General features: G+C 44.2%; 1 protein-coding gene across 4 annotated transcripts in view; it reads right to left on the reverse strand.

The window, feature by feature from the left end:
• Positions 1–2,794: 2,794 nt before the first annotated feature.
• The window catches only part of USP48 (ubiquitin specific peptidase 48), a 70,019-nt gene continuing 50,696 nt past the window's right edge, over positions 2,795–22,117 (reverse strand). For 2 of the 4 annotated variants that reach the window (XM_053919996.2, XM_053919995.2), the window contains exons 22-27: positions 19,761–19,865; positions 12,707–12,862; positions 8,079–8,204; positions 6,726–6,774; positions 4,375–4,462; positions 2,795–3,326 (exon numbers count right to left, since the gene is read on the reverse strand). In XM_053919996.2, the coding sequence (XP_053775971.1) occupies positions 4,377–4,462; positions 6,726–6,774; positions 8,079–8,204; positions 12,707–12,862; positions 19,761–19,865 (522 nt within the window). In that variant the 3' untranslated portion in view covers positions 2,795–3,326; positions 4,375–4,376. The remainder of the gene's footprint in view (positions 3,327–4,374; positions 4,463–6,725; positions 6,775–8,078; positions 8,205–12,706; positions 12,863–19,760; positions 19,866–22,117) is intronic. The other 2 variants (XM_053919998.2, XM_053919997.2) reach the window with 1 other exon arrangement.

A 22,117-nucleotide genomic window follows, 5' to 3' on the forward strand; every position in this document is an offset into this window, starting at 1 on the left:
CTGCCCCCACACGTGTGTGCTACCTCAACGGCTAGCAGCCTCCTTAGCCCCATGTACTGAAAAGCCAGACTTGAGAAAACCCACAGAAGGTGGGGAGGTGGAAGAGGGGGGAGGTCGTTTTCGGTCTCCCTACTAGACTTTCCCTGGCACCCAGGACTGAGCACAAAGCTGTTTGCTCAGTGAAGTATCTATTGAAGTGGTAGTGTTTTAAAAGTGTTTCTCATTTATATTTTAATCAAAAAAGGATTCCAGTGTTGATAAATCCCGCAGCTCATACTGGTATCCAGACAGTACCTAGGGTTTGGAGGTGGTGAACTGGCCTTAAGAATTGGAGACGCAACTGCTGACAAAACCCTGCACCTGGTGGGAAGGGTGGGGGGTAAAGGTGCGTAGGGTGAGCCACCTTTTAAAATGAAGCACTGGCTTTTCACTCGGCCGAACTCGGCTCACGGTCCCCTGTAACACCGAACAAGCTGAGCACTAAAATGCCAGTGAGAAAGGGTGGGACTCCTCCATGACTCTGTAGCAGGAAAGGCAGGCTTTAATGCTCATTTCACTTCAGCAGTTAAATCAGCAATAAATCATCCCCGGGGTATTTAAAACAGGTTACTTAATCCCAGCATCAGCTTCAAATATTAACCAGGGTCTGACTGCACAGGCTAACCAACTGGACATTTAAAGTGACCAAAAATTTGCTCTGGGTTATGACTCCATGGAAACAATGGGAAACATTTCTTTTTAATTCGGCAGAAAGAGAACAGTAATTCTAAACAACAGGTCATCAATACACAGAAAGGTGCTTATTCCCCCGAGGAAGGATGTCCAAATGGCAACCTATTTCCAGGCAATGGCACAATCTGTGCCGGCAGGTGTTGTACACGTTAGTTTGGGATCAAGGAGTGGTCGAAGAAAGAGCTGGGGATGACCTCGGGTTCTGTAATCCCTTCTACAGAGGACCGCTCTGATGTAAAGAAAAGCACACAAGCACGTTAAAAAAACCCAATCGCGAGAGTCTCTGCTCTGCAATGTGGTCACAGCCAATTGGTCTCCATCTATTTGTAAACACAGACGAGCAAGAATCAGGTTTTAGGTTACAGCTTGTACCTGTTCCTGTACAAAGTGGTGAGGGCGGTGATGCAAGGCCACTGACTACTGTGGGTGGGAAAGAAGTCCTGGCCCAAGGCTTCTCCACTCGAAGAGTATAGGAGAGGGGCCTATGGGTGCAGATTCCAGGTCAGTGGGTCTTGGCCCGGGATGCTGCACTTCTAACAAAGCTGCGGGTGCTGCTGGAGCCACGGGGCCACGCCCGGCTCTGAGCAGCACTGGTAGAACCAGGGAAGTTGCCAGGGCAGGAGGACAACTGCTGGGGCTCTGTGGACAGACCTCTGGGGCATCACCGCTCACTGTAGGCCCACCTGACTCCCACCCCTGGGCAGCGTTAAAGGAGCCAGGACTGAGACTGGGTTATCCGCCTGGCAGACATACATAAGGCCGTTATTTGGTGCCATTGCATGAGAAAAAGACTCAAATAACAAATTTTAAAACTGCTATTAACAGCAGATTGGGAGAAATAGATCAGGTTTCTGGGGGCTACTGACAGGTTGATGGTAATCCCCAGAAGAACCTCCTCTGGCCAAACAGCCGCTTAGCAGGGAAAAGGCAGCTGCCGGCGGCAGCTAATGACCTTATACCCATCTTTACCTTGGGCAAGAGTACGTTGCTTTTTTAATTACTTTTCAGCTAAGTCCCATTTTGGTTGGAAGCCAAGTACTTCCTATCTGTTGTCTTCACACAGTTAATCAGATTCTACTGACGCTTTCATTTGCTCCAGCTGCTTTTCTTTGGAGCAAAATAAAAGACTGAGCTCTACAATGAGGATCAGCTATGGGTGATCTTGACCAAGTCCTTTCCCTGTGCCCACCTCAAGGTGGCAGGCCCCCCTCCATAGGCTCATTAACCCCGTGTCCTCAGGGTACAAAGACGGAAGACATTGCAAACAGAGGGGAAACACAAGAAGTTATAATTTTACCAAACAGCCGTAATTATTCTGGTGGAAAGCGCCACTCACAAGGGATGCTACCAAGGTTACTGGCCCTGCAACTGAAACCTGCCCCACTTCCACTATTTGACTTTAAATCTTCAGAAACGGGGGAGCGGGAAACCTAGCGCAGACCCAAGGCTGAAAAAAGTTATAGCACGAGACACCTGAAGCGCTACATAGAGTCAACCGAGAAAACAGTGAAACAAACATGTCTTAAGTTCCATTTACAAAGTCCTTCAATATTCTTAATAATATTGCTTTGGCTATATGTTGCTAATAACAATAATCCTGAATTAGATAAAATGGAACACCCCATCCGTACACTTTTTTTTTTCTTTTTTAAACAACGTGATGTAAAAGATCCTTTCTGGCCATTTCGGAAGGCGGCTTTCAAGAAGAGAAGTGAGGTGCAAGGAAGGGTGGACCTGGAAGATGGGATGGCAGTTTACAAAAAGCCTCGTGCTGTCCACAGGACTGCAGTCCACACGACGCTTCTGATAAGGTAGTGGGATTTTCAAAAGTGCAAGGTGTACTTGATTCCCCACTTCTCATTAACAGCGAAACTGGAGGAAGACGCTATCACACACAACGAACATTCGGCGTCCCTTCTGAAATGCTGGAAAGCAAACACGAGACACAGGTGCCCCTCCCGTACCCAACACTAAGAGACAGGCCGCCAGGCAGTGTGCGAGGCGGGTACGCTGCAGCCGACACGGAGGAGTCTAATCTGAAGACACTTTTCCACAATTATGGCAAGTTCTTCACTTTCATGCTTTATTGAAAGTAAAATATGAATCAAAGACAGGTATTGGTAAGCAGGTTATGTCTCTAAAGAGTTACTTTTAGTTCAGAGCAGAATGTTGTCCCATCTACTGTGATACAAATCCCTTATGGACCAATGCATCTGATATGAAACTCGAGCAAGGAAATAGAACAGAACTTGATTCCCTCCGGTGACTATAAATCTCATATGTAAACATGATTTACTGTTACTGCTACTAAACTTGTTCGATCTTTATTTGCCCTTTCCCCCACCACCCCACCCCTTAAATAGAAAATCTGAAACATTTCCTTCAAGTCTGATGTCCTTCAGTGCAATCTGCTTTATTTGACATAAGGCATTTGGGACAGTCACTTCTGAATGGTTTTGGAAGAGCACGTAATGATTTCATTCTTAAATCCAGCTTTTCTTTAATGCCCTAACATGTCAAACTCCTCTTCCCTTCCGGTCGTTGCTTAGCGGTCAGCAAGTGTTCCGAAGATTAATGTCCAAGGAGACCGGTACCTGGGAAAAGAAACACACGTGGAGGAACAGTTGTGAACCAAAAGTCCCGAATTCATGTGTCCCATTTGCCAAGAACGCATCACCAACAGGGGATACCCAACTTAACAAATGAGCACAGCAGCCCCCTGACGTTGAAGGGTAAGGAAAAAATACCGGCTATCTTGAGGCTTTCAGCTAAGTCCCATTTTGGTTGGAAGCCAAGTACTTCCTATCTGTTGTCTTCACACAGTTAATCAGATTCTACTGACGCTTTCATTTGATGGCCATTTTTCACAAAAAAATTTTTTTGCTTCGCTTTGTTTTGTTTTAACCACATCAGGAGTTCCTTTGTAGTTTATAGGCCGGTAGCTTTGTTCACTCATTTCCTTTAGCAAAGAACCCCTGACATCTGATTCAAACTCACTCCTGGCAAAATCACACCCTGCCACGGACCCTGGGAGTGGGCCGCAAACAATCAAAACGGCAGCAGCTAAACCTGTAAATGTCAAAGGTCTGTGTTTGACGGACTCAGGGGTATCACTGGTGTGCACAACCACAGTGGCCACGATGCGGTGCAGGGCACCCGCCGTGTCTCCGGTCTCCATCTTCTAAAGTGATAATCCGAGAAATGCCTTAATTCTAAATAGATAAACGAAACCTTTTCACTGAACCTTATATAATCCAGCAAATTCTTCTTCTCTAATTCTTATCAGTCACACACAAACTGTTTTGCTCTAGGATGGGACTGACAGGGTGAACTGGAAAAAGGTTAAATATAAACCTTGAAATGCCACTAGCTAATTCCCCCACCTCCCCCTGAGATGAGGAAGAGAAAGCAGGGTGGACGTCTGGCGGGAGACACTTCAAACACACAGGCCCCGTCTGAGGCCTGGGTGCTGAAAAAGGTAATGAAGAAGCCTGAATAAAAAAATGCATTTAACTAAAATTAATTTCAATCATGAGACTCAGATTGAATTAAATTTTAAAATCAAATTATAGCCTTCGTTTCAATAGAAAATGACAGCATGGCTCTGACATTCGTGAACAAAACATGACAAATGTAACTTACCTTTAAACCCTTCTTCCGGCATACACACTGGGGGGAAATTCAAAATTGAAGAGATTGTCATGACAGAGTAGTAAGATCGCTTCCATGCCTACAGATGAAACACTTAAAATAACTTTTAATTACCTGACTCACCCATAAGGATTACTTTTAAAGTTATGGATGACGATAATCAGATGATTCTTTGTTTTTATTTTTATCCGAGTTACATCCACGCATCACGTAAGAAGTCAAACACCCACAAATAAGGGCTGTGACACCTGGAGCCAACATCTCGCATGGCTCCAGGGAGGCGTGGGGAAAACCACAAGGCTGCCACCGTCTGGCGCGGGTCTCTCCCCATCCCTCCTCGAGAAGGAGCCACTGTTGACTCCTGTGGCCATTTCTTACGGTACTTAACCTCTTCATTTAAAAATAACACGCTTCCATTACTATTTCATAGTTGTAGATAACGTCTAACACTCCCTCAAGGAGAGACCCCAGCAGCCCGCCCTGCTGACTCAGCGGCCGGCTGCTGTGAAGCCCGTCTCTGGGTTCACGCTATTTTCAACTCCCTAACACTGCTCACCGTTGAACCCCTGGGGCACTGGGGCTATGCTGCTCGTTTGGTATGATGACTTTTTCCTTCTCTGGGTTGGTAATGCTGCATTATTTACATGTTTCATTTTCCCTGTACCATTTCCAACTCAAGTGTAAACTCTTCAAGACCTGTACACCTCAGGACAGCCATCTACCATGTCCACTCTTCCCTGCGGACACCCTGTCCCAGAGCCTGCATCCCGCTGCCGCAATGGGGACCAGTGCGCTCCCTGCCTGCTCACTTCCTGCCGCAGGGCTTCTGTTCTGAGATTCCCTTCCCCTTCTTCGAGGGAACCTTTTCCTACGTCAATCACTGTTTTCTGGCTCCACTGCTGACTTCCTTCTCAATTCACTCTCTTTTGAGAGCACATCCTCCCATAGTATCTTGGTAAATGGTACACTGAGAGAAGTCTTTGAGGCCCTACATGTGTTCCAAGAGCCATCCAGTGTGAGGGCAGAACGAAGCCTGTCTGGTTCCAGAATTCTAGACCGGAACTCACTTTCTTAGAAGCCTGTGGGCATGTTCCATCAGCTTATCTTCCCGACTCCTCCCCCTATGACTCTGACTGGTTTTCCCTCCACATCTCTAGGTACTTCTAGAACCCTCTTATCCCCAGTTTCACTTACTGTACTGAGCCCATGGTGCAATCATTCTTAATTTTGTGAACTTTCCTCTGTTCCCTGAATGCTCCTTCTACATAGGCCCTAGCTATTGCTTGCTCTTTCTATATTATACACAGTTAATTTGTAAGCTTTCTTTTGCTTCCTGCACCAAGCATTTCCTCTGGGTTCCTTGTCAGGCTGTTCTCATTCCTCCACTGTCTGGTGACCGCTGGCTGCCCATCTGTGCCTGGTTACGTGGGACTCACTAAAAAGATGCCTGAAAACTCTGTCCAGGGGCCACTGGTGGACTTCACTAAGGTTCCCTGGGAGATGAACCACTTTCTTTTTCTTTAATTGCTTTTTAAGAGAGAGAGAGAAAGAGAAAAAGAGGAAGGGAGGGAAAGAGAGAGAGGAGAAACATCGATTTGTCGTTCCACTTATTTATGCATTCACGGGTTGCTTCTTGTATGTGCTTTGACCAGGGATAGAATCTCAACCTTGGCAAACTGGGACCACTCTCTAACCAACTGAGCCACTTGGCCAGGGCCAAACTATTTTCTTGACCAGTTTCCCCAGAGTAAAATCTTCTCCCTCCTGTGTGGAGGTAAGAGAGATGGGCTGCCAGCATTTCAACAAAGGGCAAGGGGTCGTCTCCTCATTTGGGAATTAACGGACCTCGGTCTCACCTCTCAGTTTCTTCAATGAGCTGAACCACAGACTCCAGCTGCCCAGCTGAGGCAGTGACAGGCATGTAAAGGAAGGGGCTGTCTAACTGCTTCTTGTACAGTTTTCCAACCAAGCTTCCTGTTTGAGGCTCACACCTCGCTCCCACTTTCAAGGGTACCTGGGGCCTCCGATTCCTGAGTGCCTGTCCGAGGCTGCGGTTCAGCTTTGCTTCTTTTCAGCCTCTTCCATCTGTAGGTTTACACTTACTTGTTTTTTTTTTCCAAGTCAGCTAAATAATTACTACTCTTCTCTATGCTTCCCATTTTCCAAATTTTCGTAGGTACCTTTATCTATGATCTTATAAGATAAATTTGAGATTCTACGTTAACAACATGTAGAAGCTTTTTTTAAGGTTAAAAGTATTGCAGATGAAAGCTTCAATGTCTATAATTCCACTTCCTTCTCAGAAGTTAATCAACAAATTCCTAAAATAAATTCATCTTTACCTTGCATGACATCATCCATTGCAGCATAATCTGCAATTGGTTCGTCAGCCTGGAAAACAAAGGAAGACAACTGAAAACCACAAAGGAGCGGGAGCCAGGAGGAGCGGCAGGCGAGGCCGTCGCCACACTGGGGTCTGGCCCGAGTCGACTATGGTTCTGCTACAAATCCCAACTCATCACCCAGAGAATTGCACTCCGCGTGGCACTGTTCTCCTGTTCCTAAAATACCTTCAGATGTAGACGTGTTTAGATACCCTGAGGTTGCTGAACTCTGATTTAATTAATGTGAATTAGGATGCTGGTGGTGAATATGAGTTAGGTAGAAATAAAAAGTCAGGCTGGTCCTCTTAAAAACACCAATTTGGTTAAAAATACATTTTTGTTCCTCCTTACCACCAAGAACAAAATACCCACATCCTTTTTAGGGCAGAAGCCAACACCGAGTCTGAGCTTATGGTGGGAGTAGCTGGAAGCGCGGAGGCCACTGACCAGTAGAGGGTCTAGCTGTCCACGGGAAGTATAAACGCTTTAATAACACAGGCCGTTTCTAGGATTTTAGGCAGGCCTCTTAGGATTCAATAGTTCTCAAAATAAGCCCACAGAACCTATGGTTCTGAGAAAAGTGAAAGGTAACCAGAGGGAGAGGGGGGTGGTGGGTGAGGGGTGGAATGGGTCTGCTTCATCAGCTCCAGGGCCTAGGTTTATCTCCCCAGACTCGAGGCTCCTGGGCATGAAAAGCACGCATTTCACAATTCTACCATCTGGCAGACACATGACTGCTTGACCCAGCAGTGTTTGGAGCAGCGGGGGAGTTCTGGCCACGAGGGCCATTGAGCTAATGAGGCTGGCTCACTAATTCACTTTCTTGACAACTTCTCAGAAGCCCTACTGTCTGAAACACCTTCTACACCCCTGAATCCATCCTGCGCAAAGCCAATTTCCGTACGCTGGACCACGAATACAACCCAAAGTTTTTCAACTATTGTGGCCAAGCCTCGTGCCTGTTTGTTTCCTGGCTTGACTGGATGGCGCCTTCGAGCCAAGGGGCAAGGACAGGACGCTTTAATACAAGAAGTATGGTTAATTCTGCAGAGCTGGAAGTCAGAGAGGAGGCTCGATCTAGATTTATTATTTTTAACAAAACCCCCGTAAGACCTAACATGACCTCGTCTAAGTCTCTGCGGCTCAGCTAGAGCTGCAGAGGCCAGAAGCCAGCAGGAAGGCATGGCAGTCACTCGTCACCACACCCTGCCGAGGCCCCGGGGCAACTGTAACCATCACTGCGTGTAGTTCCCTGGGGGTGTGCAGCACTCAAACCTTCCAGAGGTCCTCAGGTAAGGAACTGTCACGTACCTTTAACAAAATGACAGACTCAGGAATGACGCCGAGGGTGCCGAGGGTGGCACAGTCATCACTTAAAATCTTTCCATCAATCGACAGATTCTGGTCAAAAGGAGCAACTGAAAACGCATGCATGATCTGTGCCAATAAAAAATAAATAAATAAAAGTTTGTACAAAGCAAAATTCTGAGACTTAATACCCTATTTGAATAAATAATGCATAGAAGCTTAAAGAAAATAAAAGAACTTCAGAATACAAAAGATAGCACTGTTTGCAGTCAGCCCACTTGCTACATTCCTACTGAGGCTATAACCCCAGCGTGGCTGGGAACACCCCTAGGAGGTCCGGTGAGAGAAACGACGACCCCCACGGATCCGCTGGTTCTGCACCTCATCACCTCTCCAAGGAGGGGCTGTAGGAAATCCAAGGGGCAGAGGCGGGGCTGGTTGACCGCACCACAGTCACCCCCATTCTGCCCACGTCCCACAGCCTTTTAATAATCAAGTCAGGTCCAGATTCTTTCGTGAGACCCCCTGTAAATTAACCAGCAGGGGACTGGGACTCTTGACCTTTGGTAGCAAGCAGCCTGGACTGTGTAATTCAGTCCATGGGACTCGTATAAGCTCAGACCGAGTCCTGCCTCTAGGAACCAAGACATGAATTTCTTAAAGGTAAGGACCATATACCCCACCCCAGTTCTAGCCAAGTGTAAAAAATTAAACACATTCAAGAAAAGACTATTAGGCATAACACTTAAACATTTTTCCAAATTCAGAAAAAACTTTTGATTGTTGTTATTTCCTGGTGGTGATTACCAGTGCAGGGCAAGGAGGAACTAGGCTCCGGGAGGCCCACATGGATACCTGCAGTGGTATGTCGTGACTCTTCACCTGGAGGGGGAGTTCAAGGGCATCCGCTCCACTATGCTCTATAACTTCGTCACACACTCACTGAATGCACTCTATCATGGTGTCTTTTCTTACTCCTACATCCATGACGCACCCTACTCCTCCGCTCTCTGAATCTGGGAAGACAAAGAGAGCCTAGACGCAGCCCTGGACCAGCCGTGCGTGCAACAGGGCCCAGGAGGGAAGGCTGTGACCAGAACAGTGGTTTCAATGATGGTGCACGGATGTGTGAGACTCTTGACTGGACTTCTCAAAAGGACACGAGCCTCTGAGAAGCAAGCAGGGACTGATCCACTGTGGCTATGGGTCAGTCTGTGGCACAGGGCCCTGTGGCTGGTGTGCCGAACCACCAAGGACCAGCTTTGAAGCAGTAAGCCTATTTGTGCAATAAAGAAGCATAAGTGAGTCAGAAGTACTGACTGGACAGGTCTACCCAGCACACAGGCCTGGCGGAGGCCCTGGGCCCCGGGGTATTAAATGGGACTCGTGAAGAAAGCACAGTGACAGCCCGATAGCAACCGAACGCAAGCGACACCATAGCCGCTTGACTGGAGCAACGCTGGTTCGTGTTCCTAAATGCTAACTGTCTGCACACACACTGAGACTGGCCGAGGGCAAACACCTCCTGACACAAGCGCCGCCAGGGGGGGCTGATGCTCAGGCTTTCATCTGAGCACGCGGAGAAGGACACTCACACTCAACAACGAACGGAACATTTATTAAGAAGCTAGCACATGTCAAATACTGTGCTAGGTGCAAGAAATATAAAAGTGGCTGACCCCACTCTGGAGTTCACAGAAGCGAGGGCAAAACAACGTGAAGATGGTGGCATGAGGCACAGGGAGGCTCACGGGAAATGGGGGGGGGACAGTCAGCTCTACAACTGGGGACCAAGACCGGTTTTGTGGAAGAGGCGCTATGAAAAATTAACCAGTGTTCACGAATAGGGAAAAAACAGTATTTCGGAGTGAGGGAACAGACCCATCAAAGGCATGGAGGCCTTTGGTACAATAATTCATAAACCCTAAGTGCTAGGAGAATGCTCGAGTATCATTAACATTATATGGGCCTGTGTAACAAGCAGGTGAAGCTTTCCTGATCCACGGAGCAAATCAAGAACGCTGTTTTCCTAAGGCCGAGTGGCTCCATGCTGCTTGCTAGTGTGTGTGCGTACACATGTGTGCGCACACGCACGTGCATGTGTGAGCCCATGTGTCTGAAATAAGGAAGTGCAGCCGCGGTGGCTCCCACTGCCAGCCATTTAACCTGTGCCAAAACTGCCTCCTTGCTAAGGCAGGCAATACCACCCACTCAAAACCTATCTTTGGGAAAACAAAATAACACAATTAAACCCTGAGCACCCTTTGAGAGAGGCAATGAATAAATTATACTTCATTTACTTGATGGCATCATAGGTGGATGAATTAATAATCTGGCAAAGCAAGTTTCTTCAAGTCTTAAACAACCGTAAATGGGTATGTCTAGGATAAAACGCTGACAGTTTTACAAAGCTTGCCATCCTATCAACTTGGAATTGTAGTATTCCCTAGAGGAAAGGCTCCATCAAACATAAAAAAAAGTACCACATGCTTTTCAAGACTACCCACCACCACTGAGGATCACACGCATGCCTGCTGCAAACCCCAATGCTGTCCAGGCGGCTGGACAAAAAGGTCGCATCTAGTTGAAGCTTTCAAAGCTACTGCCACTGAACAGTGAGAAGAAGCTGCATTTCCTTGCCCTTCCTTTCCACTTGGCTTGGATCACAGTGCCCCGAGGTGGGGGTGGGAGACGAGGTGGGGGCGGGAGATGAGAGGAAGGACACGCACAGGAGCCACCTGAGCAGAGCCTGGTGCGCGGGGGTGGCGGCGGCAGGGTGCTTACTAGGACAGCTGCTGCCTTCTCACAACCCATTTGTGCAGGTAGCGTGCTCCTAGAGAGGTTATTTCTGCTGACTTTTTGATTTATTCTTCAAAAGTGGAAGTCCATAATAGAAGCAGCACAGGCTTTTCAAATGTCTTTATCCACAGGGGCTCTTTTTGTAACTTAAAGGTTTTGTATGTTCGAGGGTTACCACTGACAGGCACAAAGCCGGTGACAGAAGCAAGCTTTCTCAGATGTAAAAGGTACAATAACAGAGGAAAGATAATATGCCGACACGTTTATTTTCAGAGCCCTGGGTTCAACCGAGGGAAAGAAATACTGTTCCCAGGACAATCTGGAACACACACCACCCTCAAAGGAAGCCTGTACTTTTGCCTCAATTACAATGATAAATATCAGCAACAAGAAAAAAATGCATAACCATTAAACTGTGCCACATGAAAGAAGCAAAGAGAGAAATTTGGTCAACTTTTTGGATATGGATCAGGGACTGCAACAGATTAGGAGCCAGATTTTTTTCACGGACATCTTGAATTTATCAGCCCCCTTAGCCCGGGTTCGGAGATACACCATTGGCATGCTCATTCACAGTGCTTCGGCACCGACGGCAAGACATAACACTATCAAGAAGCATTTCCCTAATGCCTGCACTGCACTCAGCGACCTGCCCTGCGAAGCAATGCATGCTTTTCGGGAGATGGGGAGGAAATGATCTAAAATGGACCTTTAAAAAAACAATGTGGAAAACACCAGACTATAAGGAGAAGGTAACTTTAAAATTCTACCACATAGACTTTTCTGACACCAAAAATATTGTCATAAAAATATTTCTGACTCCTCCAAAAGTAGCTATCTTTTATCTCCCCTTAAATTTCACAGAAGATCCTGGTAATCAGAGCTCAAACACCTATTAAGTGATCACAGAGGAGCATACAAAGGGGGACACAACCCCCCCCCCCCCGAATTAACTTCTGGAGGGAAGGCCCCTTGAAGTACAGGCTTCCCCCGCTAGGTCAGTGTTCTCGGAACCCACCTGCATCGTGCACCAGCTGCTGTTGTGAGAGGCTGCGTTTGGCTTCAGGGAGTTTTTTCTCAAGACTCTTTCAAAGTGCTTGCCGATTTCATGATGGGTGACTTACCAGTGCACCTGCCCACACTCAACAGTTTGTGACTAAAAATGGCACAATGCCCATACCCCACCCTCCCTATTCACCGATCACACCCCAAGCTACTTTTTTTTTGTTTCCCTGGATGAAAAAAGTCCTCAAGGGAAATGTTTTGCTGATGTGGAAGAGGTGAAACGAGAAACGGCAGAAACACTAAAAGGCATCAAATCGACAACTTCAAAAACTGTTTTGAGCAGTGGAAAAACATTTATCGCATCAAATGGAGAGTACTATGAAGGGGACTGAAGTCTGAACACGTGCGAATAAACACAATTTTTTGTAAATAAATATCAGGGTTTTTTTGGGTCCCCCCTCATACAGCACAATAAAGTGAGAGAACAGTGATACTGGAACAACCCTGATGTGTTAAAAAACCGGCACTCATTGGAAAGTTACTCAGAACTTGCTCAAATTTCAGAATACAAAAACCACTTTTCATCTTCATAGAAAAATTCTTGGTTATTCTGAAAAACTAAGTTTTTTAAAAGAAAGAGTTATTTTAATTTGAGGGCCCTGAAGGCATTATTCTGAAATCAAGGAGCCCTCTCTCATTGGCTTAATCCCATGAGTAGACAGAGGTCAACCTAGCAAAAGAAAAGTCACACATATAAACAGAGGTGGAAAGCGGGACTTTATGAAGATCTAAGGCCACTACATAAACAAATGTTACACTGTCCTCACCTGAATTTTCAATTCTTTTAATGTCTGATTAGCGGAAACAAGAAGTGCTTTTTCACCGCGGACTTTTCTATGTCGCATACTCCGTCGAATAACTTGCTTCTGGTAGGCAATATAATTTTGATGGGATATCTTTTGCCTCTTTGTTCCTCCATTGCTCTGTAACAAAGATTCGAAACAAAGGAAACACTGACATTAGCTACAGTGTGCCTCGCGATCCTAAAGTTCCCCAGGGAAATAAAAGCAATCTACTTATTGGTCCCTTAACCATCTGAAGTTCAATGTCAAAAATGAATAGAAACTCGTTTTTAGCAGGCTTACATAAAATTGGGGGGGGAAAAAAAAGAAAGAGATAGACCTCTAACTGCATGTAAACTCCAACATTAAAAAATTATTATTAAAAGGACATTTAAAAGCATTAAATAAGTCTGACAAATCAGAACACACGTGTGGTATGCTGAAAAACTTTAAGATTATTAATTTAATTCACCGTCCTAATTTGTTTTGTATTAAACATTTTCTTGTTTTGGAGAATGACATGGAAGTATAAACTGCTAGGAACTTTGAAACGAAAGACAGTACCTTAATCAAACTCAGCTTAACTAAAAACAGGATGATACATTGACTCGACACAATCACAATATATTTGTACATAACTTTGCCTATGAAATATTCTTTTTCTTAAACAGGCAGAAGGTTAGATTAGAAAAAAGATTTTACTTATATATTTTTGGAGAGAGGGGAAGGGAGGTAAAAAGAGAGGGAGAGAAACATTAATGTGTGGTTGCTTCTCACACGCCCCAACTGGGACCTGGCCCACAACCCAGGCATGTGCCCTGACTGGGAATCAAACCAGTGACCCTTTGGTTCATAGGCTGGCACTCAATCCACTGAGCCACACCAACCAGGGTGAAATTTTTTATAGAAAGCTTTAAACTTGAATCTAATCAAACATTTAGACCCAACTTTCATATCAGAGAAAGTATAGGGGATAAATAAAGTTAAAATCAGTAACATAAGGAGGCCATCAGCTGGGTCCAGAATGTGGGACAATCTGTAAGAAATCAAACTTGGTCTTCAGCCAACGATGAAGAGGAAAAAAGAAGGGGGGGGGAGGGTAGGATAACTGTTCTAGATGTTCATAGTCTAAAGAGATAACAGAACAATGCGTACCTTGACTGCACGCTAGCTCGAGGGGGAGAATGTTTCAGACATGGCTGGGATAGCTGGAAGTATCTGACTATGAGTAACGGGACAGCCTTCACTTACATGCCACTTTAAGTATCTAGAAGTAAAACGTCATTCATAGTCATGAAACCGTGTTCGTCATGAATCGCCATTCATGACGAACGCGATTTACTGAAAGGCAGCTGAGCAAGAAAGTACAGGACTACACAAGGGTATGTGATACATATTACACTAACCTAAAGAAAAAAATAGCAATCCACCAAATGTCTTTCTACAATACTCCTATAAATGCCTCAGCAAGAAGTTAAGAGAGTCAAGATTCTTCTGCTAACCAGGCCTGGGAAAAAAAGGAAACAAGACTTAAAAAAAAAAAAAAAAACAACAAGAAATTTTTAAAGAGTCCTTTTCCCTGGTTTAATTAAATCTGAATGAGGGAAGCCCGAGACCCTGGCCCTGGGTCCCGTAGCTGTCACTACCCACGGGCCGTGCATAAGCAGAGTGGTTTGGGTGTCATTATGGGCACAGATGCCACATGCTCATTACCACCGGAGGTCCGGAGATTAGAGCAGAAGAGGATCAGGATGCAAACACAGGAGCGCCTTTGTTTAGGGTGACGCCCACTGGCTAGGCAATGCACAAGCCTAGGGTCCACTCCAGTGTGGTATCTAAAGACACACAGGTGATTCCAACAGTCATAAGAAAAAGTTAAGTAAACGGGAGTTCAAAACACGTCAAAGTTGATGAAACATGTTTCTCAATCTCTGTTGAAAGAAAAGGTGAAACTGGACCTAAATCCCACAATTAGGAATATAAGGAAAAATATCTACTACAACATAAAATTTTACTTCAGAATACAAAACATAACCAAATAAGAAAGCCCTGAGCATTAAGCAAGATACATTTTTTAAATGACTGATTTTAAATGGGTCTAAAAGCTTTTCCCAGAATTATTTAAAAAAAAAAAAATCCATAGAATTTAAATCCAACTCATCTGACAAAAACCAGCCCGCTGGTTTTAGATGGCTTTCAATTACCTAAATGATATCCAATACTGGGTGCATTATTAACCTAAATTGTAGATAATGTCAAAGTCAAAGGAACTGGGTTGATCTAGCTTAGAGAAGAGAGGAAAGGAGATTTGTTCACCTCCATTAAGGACAAGTAGAAATGCACTTTCTATTACAGGGATTTGAAACAGCAATTATAAAAGCTATCTACGTACTGAGATACTGTAACACACAGCTGACCCTTCAACAACACAGGTTTGAACTGTGCAGGTCCATGTACATGTGGATTTTTTTCAATAAATACAGTAAATGTATTTCCTCTTCCTTATAATTTTCTTTTTCTTTTTTCCCCCCTTAAGATTTATTTATTTATTTATTTATTGACGGAGGGAAAGGGAGGGAGAAAAACGTCAATATGTGGTTGCCTCTCGCATAACCCCACCGGGGACCTGGCCTGCAACCCAGACCTGCGCCTTGACTGGGAATTGAACCAGCAACTCTTTGGTTCGCAGGCCGGCACTCAATCCACTGAGCCACACCAGCCAGGGCTCCTTATGATTTTCTTAATAACATTTTCTTTTTTTTAAGCTTACTTTATTTTAAGAATACAGTATATATAATACACACAACACACAAAATATGTGTTAACCGACTGCTTATGTTACTGGTTAGGCTTCCAGTCAACACTAGGCTATCAGGCAAGTTTCGGGGGAATCAAAAGTTATACGTGAATTTTCGACCGTGTAAGGGGTCAGCAGCCCTAACCCGACTGTTGTTCAAGGGTAATTCTAATACAACGAAAAGGTTTTAGGAGGCTGACATTCTGGGGCTCTACTCTTTTCTAAATGAAGATTACACTTGAGATTTTTTTTGTGTGTGGTACAAGAACTATTTAAAACATTCTAGAGCATTACAACATCCAAACAAGGAGAAGGAAGACAGAAGAAAATTATAAAGTATAAAATGTAATTACAGCGTAAAAAGCAATGTTTCCCAACATTCTCTATCATATTTGTATATGTGAAGCCTGTTGTCATCCACGACTGAGAATAATTCCACATTCACTTTTTTAAATTGCTGTGGTTATGACCATAATGAATAAAACTACATATTCAAAAAAGCTTCCCCAAAATCTAAATCACTAGAAAATGTAAAGAGTTTTCTAAATGCTGCTTAGGCTAAAAAGCAAAGCTTGAAATAAGAAAAACTAAGGACGATAAGAACATACACATCAAGCTTTACAAACTAATTTACAAGTTTTCCAAAAGAAGAGAAAACGAGGGGGTGACAACAGGTAATAAAAAAAAATGAAAAAAGATGAGATTCTCAACTGATTATTAAACCATATCTCCCAAGAGATAATAATTAAAGCAGTATGGTACCAGCAGACAGCAAATCAGAGAATGAAGTCCTCAGGATGGGTATGTACACAGACACACATTTTTAACATTATTAACAAGAAAAGCAACAGCAGACTTGTCTGTAGGCCTGTGAGATGGAACTTGGACTGGGGATGGACGAGAAAGTTGACAAGCAGGTCACAGGGCAGAAAGGTAAGTACACAAACTTCTATCGAGAGACATATTATTTGACTCTGTAATCGCCAAACCATCCCCAGGAACAGAAGGCACACATGCACACAGATTTCAGTAAGGGTGTTATTTACCAGAGGAAAATAGCCCCTCAAAGCTGAAAACCTCCACTTCTACAAAACGTACAGATCTGACCTGGCACTGACACAGGGGCCCCCCAACGCTGGCTGACTGAAATACAGGTTCCACAGGACAACTCTCACAAGAGCGGCGACTGCCGCCAGCAGGCTGTGCCCAATTTCGACCTTCCGTAGGAGTTTTAAAGTTAACACTGGATGAGATCCGACAGCCACGGCAAAGGGATGCTGACGTATCTCTATGCCAGTTGGGGAACTACAAGCAGCATTTAGCTCAGGGACATCGAAATTCAAGGGAAAGGGGGCTTTTCAGAGTTTCTTACTGAACGTTAAACATGAAGTAAGAGGGTCCATGTGTACAGACAGGCCAACAAGCTGTCTGCTCTGCTCTGTAACAGGTACAGAGAGGACCATTACAACACTCCTTCAGGGAGAATGCTAACCATAATTCGACTATACTGTATTTTGTCAGGACGGGAGAATACAAATATCTCACCTGTTAAAGCTAAACTAGTTAAGAGCAGAAATTCCATGAATTTAAGCTGCTCATAGACTATCCTGGAACACAGTGGTCTGACTTTTTGAGAAGCTGCAACTCATCTACATTATACATCAACCAAACATATTCCCACATTATTTCCTGTGCTTAAGACAATTTTCTCCAATACAATGAGCACGCATAATATAATCAAGCAACCAAATAAAGGGATGGAGTAGAAAATCATAATACAGAGAAAACAGGCAATTTTAACAGAAAAATAGAAGACTAATGTTGATCTGGTCATGTGTCTAATTAGAAACCCAAATATCTCATCTATAAACTCCCTTATTAAATCTATTATTTATTTTATTTATAATGATGGAAGATGAGTTATTTTTTTCATACTTAAAGATCCTCTGATTAAGCAACAAACCAAGAAATGGTCTTGTTTTAATCTTCTCTTCTAGCCAACAATTTAATTGTTACATTATATTAATTCTGGAATAATGGCATCCACAGCTTTTCATGAGAAATCAGAGTGGCGATCATGTGTCACCAAAACAGAGGAAAGAAGACAAACAAGGAAGGGAGTCGAGAACCAGTATCCCCCACAGGATATGGAGAGATGTTCCAGGTCACCAAAGGGCTGCTCTTCCATAACAGCAGAAGGTGAGATAATGAAAAGCAGCTTCAGGCTTCTGGCCAAGATGGAGGCGTAGGCAGGCACACTGCGCCTCCTCGCACAACCAAAAGAAGGATAACAATTAAAAAAAAACAACAACAACCAGAACTGACAGAAAATCGACCTGTATGGAAGTCTGACAACCAAGGAGATAAAGAAGAAACATTCATCCAGACCGGTAGGAGGGGCAGAGATGGGCAGCCGGGGTGGACAACACTTGCGGCAAGGTGGTGGCTGGAGGACCCAGCGAGGTGGCGGATTGTGGAGTGGGACAGGCCAGGCTGCAGCAGGCAGACCCCACAAGGTGGTGGCTGGCAGACCCTGTGGCCCCACATTCGCGCATAGATAGACCGGGAGGAACAGCGGGGGAGCAAAGCAGACTGTGCAACCCAGGGCTCCAGCGCTGGGAAATAAAGCCTCAAACCTCTGATTGAAAACACCCATGGGGGTTGGAGAGGCATCAGGAGAAACTCCCAGCCTCACAGGAGAGTTCATTGGAGAGACCCACAGGGGCCTAGAGCATGCATAAGCCCACCCCCTCGGGAATCAGCACCAGAGGGGCCCAATTTGCTTGTGGGTAGCAGAGGGAGTGACTGAAATCCCGCAGAGAGTGGAGCAAGGGCCGTTGCTCCCTCTCGGCCCCTCCCCCACATACAGTGTCATAGGTCACAGTGCAGAAACCTGCATTATCCTGCCCCTGTGAACACCTAAGGCTCCGCCCCTTTATATAACAGGCGTGCCAAGACAAAAACCAAAAAAAATGCCCAAATGAAAGAACAGATTAAAGCTCCACAAAAAATATAACTAAGCAACGAAGAGACAGCCAACCTATCAGATGCACAGTTCAAAACATTGGTAATCAGGAGGCTCACAGAATTGGTTGAATTTGGTCACAAATTAGATGAAAAAATGAAGGCTATGCTAAGAGAAACAAAGGAAAATGTACAGGGAACCAATAGTGATGGGAAGGAAACTGGGTCTCAAATCAACGGTGTGGGCCAGAAGGAAGAAACATCCAACCAGAAAAGAATGAAGAAAAAAGAATTCAAAAGAATGAGGAGAGGCTTAGGAACCTCTAGGACATCTTGAAATGTTCCAACATCTGAATTATAGGGGTACCAGAAGGAGAACAGGAAGAACAAAAAATTGAAAACTTATTTGAGCAAATAATGAAAGAGAACTTCCCTAATCTGGAGAAGGAAATAAGACTTCCAGGAAGTCCGGGAAGCTCAGAAGAGTCCCAAAGAAGCTGGACCCAAGGAGGAACATACCAAGGCACATCATAATTACATTAGCCAAGATTAAAGATGATGAGAGAATCTTAGAAGCAGCAACAGGAAAGGATACAGTTACCTACAAAGGACTTCCCATAAGACTGTCAGCTGATCTCTCAAAAGAGACCTTACAGGCAAGAAGGGGCTGGAAAGAAGTATTCCAAGTCATGAAAGGCAAGGACCTACATCCAAGATTACTGTATCCAGAAAAGCTATCATTTAGAACGGAAGGGTAGATAAAGTGCTTCTCAGACAAGGTCAAGTTAAAGGAGTTCATCATCACCAAGCCCTTATTATATGAAATGTTAAAGGGATTATCTAAGAAAAAGAAGATAGAAAATATGAACAGTAAAAATGACAGCAAACTCACAGTTATTAACAACCACACCTAAAACAAAAACAAAAGCAAACTACGCAAACAACTAGAACAGGAACAGAACCATAGAGATGGAGATCACATGGAGGGTTATCAACAGGCGAGTGGGAGGGGGAGAAAAGGGGGAAAGGTACAGAGAGTAAGTAGCATAAATGGTAGGTAGAAAATAGACAGGGGGAGGGTAAGAATAGTATAGGAAATGTAGAAGCCAAAGAACTTATATGTATGACCCATGGACATGAACTATCCGGGGGGAATTTGGGAGGGAGGGGGTGGGCAGGATGGAATGGAGTGAAGTGGGGAATATGGGACAACTGTAATAGCATAATCAATAAATATATTAAAAGAAAAGAAAAAAAAAAAGCAGCTTCAACACGTACTTGATTAAAGTCTGGATCTTTTTCTCCATCTGGTTTCGCTTCTTCCTTATCCTCTTCTGTTTCGGAACTACTCACATTCAGCTCTGGAGCTGAATCCTTCATCACCTGAATGTTCCAGAAAAGCAGAAAGAGAAGTAGGTAAGACCCCAGGAAGACAAGCTACAGAAAGGGCTTTGATTGTCCACCTTCATCAAGAGGGACCCCTTTATCAATGGTGGGATAACACACCAAACAGAGGATCAAGACTCAGGGCTCTCTGTCTTCTGTACTCTTTTAACATGTTAGTTTTTATCTTATGATGTATTCTCGTACTTAATGCAGTCACCAAAAATGTAAGCGATTTGTACAGAACAGTTATTGTTATTGGGCTTTTACAATGATGTTACTTTGTAGAAGTTCAAAGATGCTTTACATTTTCCCTAGCACACCGATTGTCAGGCCTTTTCAAGGTCTCAGACGGTCAGACAGCAGGAATTACAATGTTCCCTAACACTGAGAAGATGATCCAATGTCACCGGAATAAATTCAGTGAAAAAAGGAGGACTGAGAAGGCGAAATGTGAAAAGGAAAAGCTCTTGTGCACTATGGAATACTGTTATAATACTCAAATAATAAAACGTTAGCTCAACTGGATAGTATTTTATACTAGATACCTATATATATACTAGTAGGTATAAAAGATTTAAGAAAATTTCAAGGGGAAAAAATCGAGACATTTATGCTTATTAACTTCATTTTCTCATTAATAACTGGCTAAATCCACATATAATAACATAATGATTCACTTTTAAATGATCTAACTTTAATTCCTAGGAAGTGAAGTACTTAGTTCAACTTATAAAGCAGAACCCTAGACGTTTGCAGCATGGTTTGTAAGTTGCCCTTCTATAACAACGTGCTTGGTAACTCATATAAAATGCATTCTATTTTCAAAACCCTTGGAATCAAACTAATGAGATGTCCAAAGATCTGGGCCAGGATCTACCTAAGAGTCATCCCCAATAATAAATTTTAAAAAATGCTTTAAATCCAATCCACTGCCAAGTTTTACCTAAAAAACGTGTGTGTGTACAGACAAGTTGCAAGCTGGCCTGTCTGTACACATGGACACCTCTGCTCTAAAAATATACCTGAATCAGCCCACCTCACCTACCCTTGTAGATAAATGCAGGAGGCTCTAAACTGGCCTCCCTTATTTCTGTCAGGCCCTCACAAACTCCAAACATAATGGCCAGGATGACCTTTTTAAACCATAAATCAGATCACACCATACAAGGTGTGTCTGGGAAAAGCCCAACCATTGTTAATATAACAAGAACAGTTTGCACAACATCGATGTAACCTGGCAGCCAAGAAGAATGGACTGGAATGCGGATGTGTGAACAGTGACAACTTCACTGTACTAGTCAGTGAGGGCAGTAGACAGTGTTGAATGAGCCTGTGTACCGTTTGGACATTACATTCAAAATGAGTGAGCATAGCAACAAATCTGCATCAAATTTTGCATTAAGCTCGAATGTTCCTCTGCAGAAACTATTCAGATGATTCAGAAGCCTGCAGCTATGGGCAACCAGTGATTGGGAGCTTCATCGTGAGAACGCGTTGGTTCCTGCTTCGTGTCTCTGCATGCAGAGTTCTTTGGTGAAACATCAAATCAGCCAGGTGACTCAGCCCCCCTACAGCCCAGATTTGGCATCCCTCGACTTCTGGCTTTTCCCAAAACTAAAATCACCTTTGAAAGGGACAAGATTTCAGACTGTCAATGAGATTCAGGAAAACACGATGGGGCAGCTGATAGTGATTGGGAAAACTGTGAGGTTCCAAGGTGCCTACTTTGAAAGGGACTGAGGCATCACTGTCCTATGTACGGTGTTTCTTGTTTTTTCTGCAATAAATGTCTCCAGTTTTCATATTACATGGCTGGATACCTTCTGGACAGACCTCGTATAACCTTGCCTGAAATTCTCCCATGGCTTATATCTTAGAATAAAACCCCAAATCCTTGGGATGATGTAGAAAGTCCAACAGCATCTGGCCCCCCCATCCCATCGCTACACCACCCCTTGGAAGAAGCTTCACTCTGGACCAGTGCTGTCCACTATGATATCCAGTGGCCACATGTGGCTAATTAAATTTAAATGGACCGAAAATTCACTCTCTCGGTCACCCTAGCCATAACTCAAGTGCTCCGCAGTCACATGTTTCCAGCGGTACCATAGCGTCCAGTGTGGCTACAGAACATTTCTCTCACTGCAGAGAGTGCTACTGGACAACGCTGCTTGAGATAAAATGATGCTCACCCTTTGGCTTGAGCACATTAGGCTTATCCCTTCGGCCTGTCTTCCCTCCACTTGGAA

The sequence above is a fragment of the Desmodus rotundus genome, chromosome 3 (assembly GCF_022682495.2).
Source record: "Desmodus rotundus isolate HL8 chromosome 3, HLdesRot8A.1, whole genome shotgun sequence".
NCBI lineage: Eukaryota > Metazoa > Chordata > Mammalia > Chiroptera > Phyllostomidae > Desmodus > Desmodus rotundus.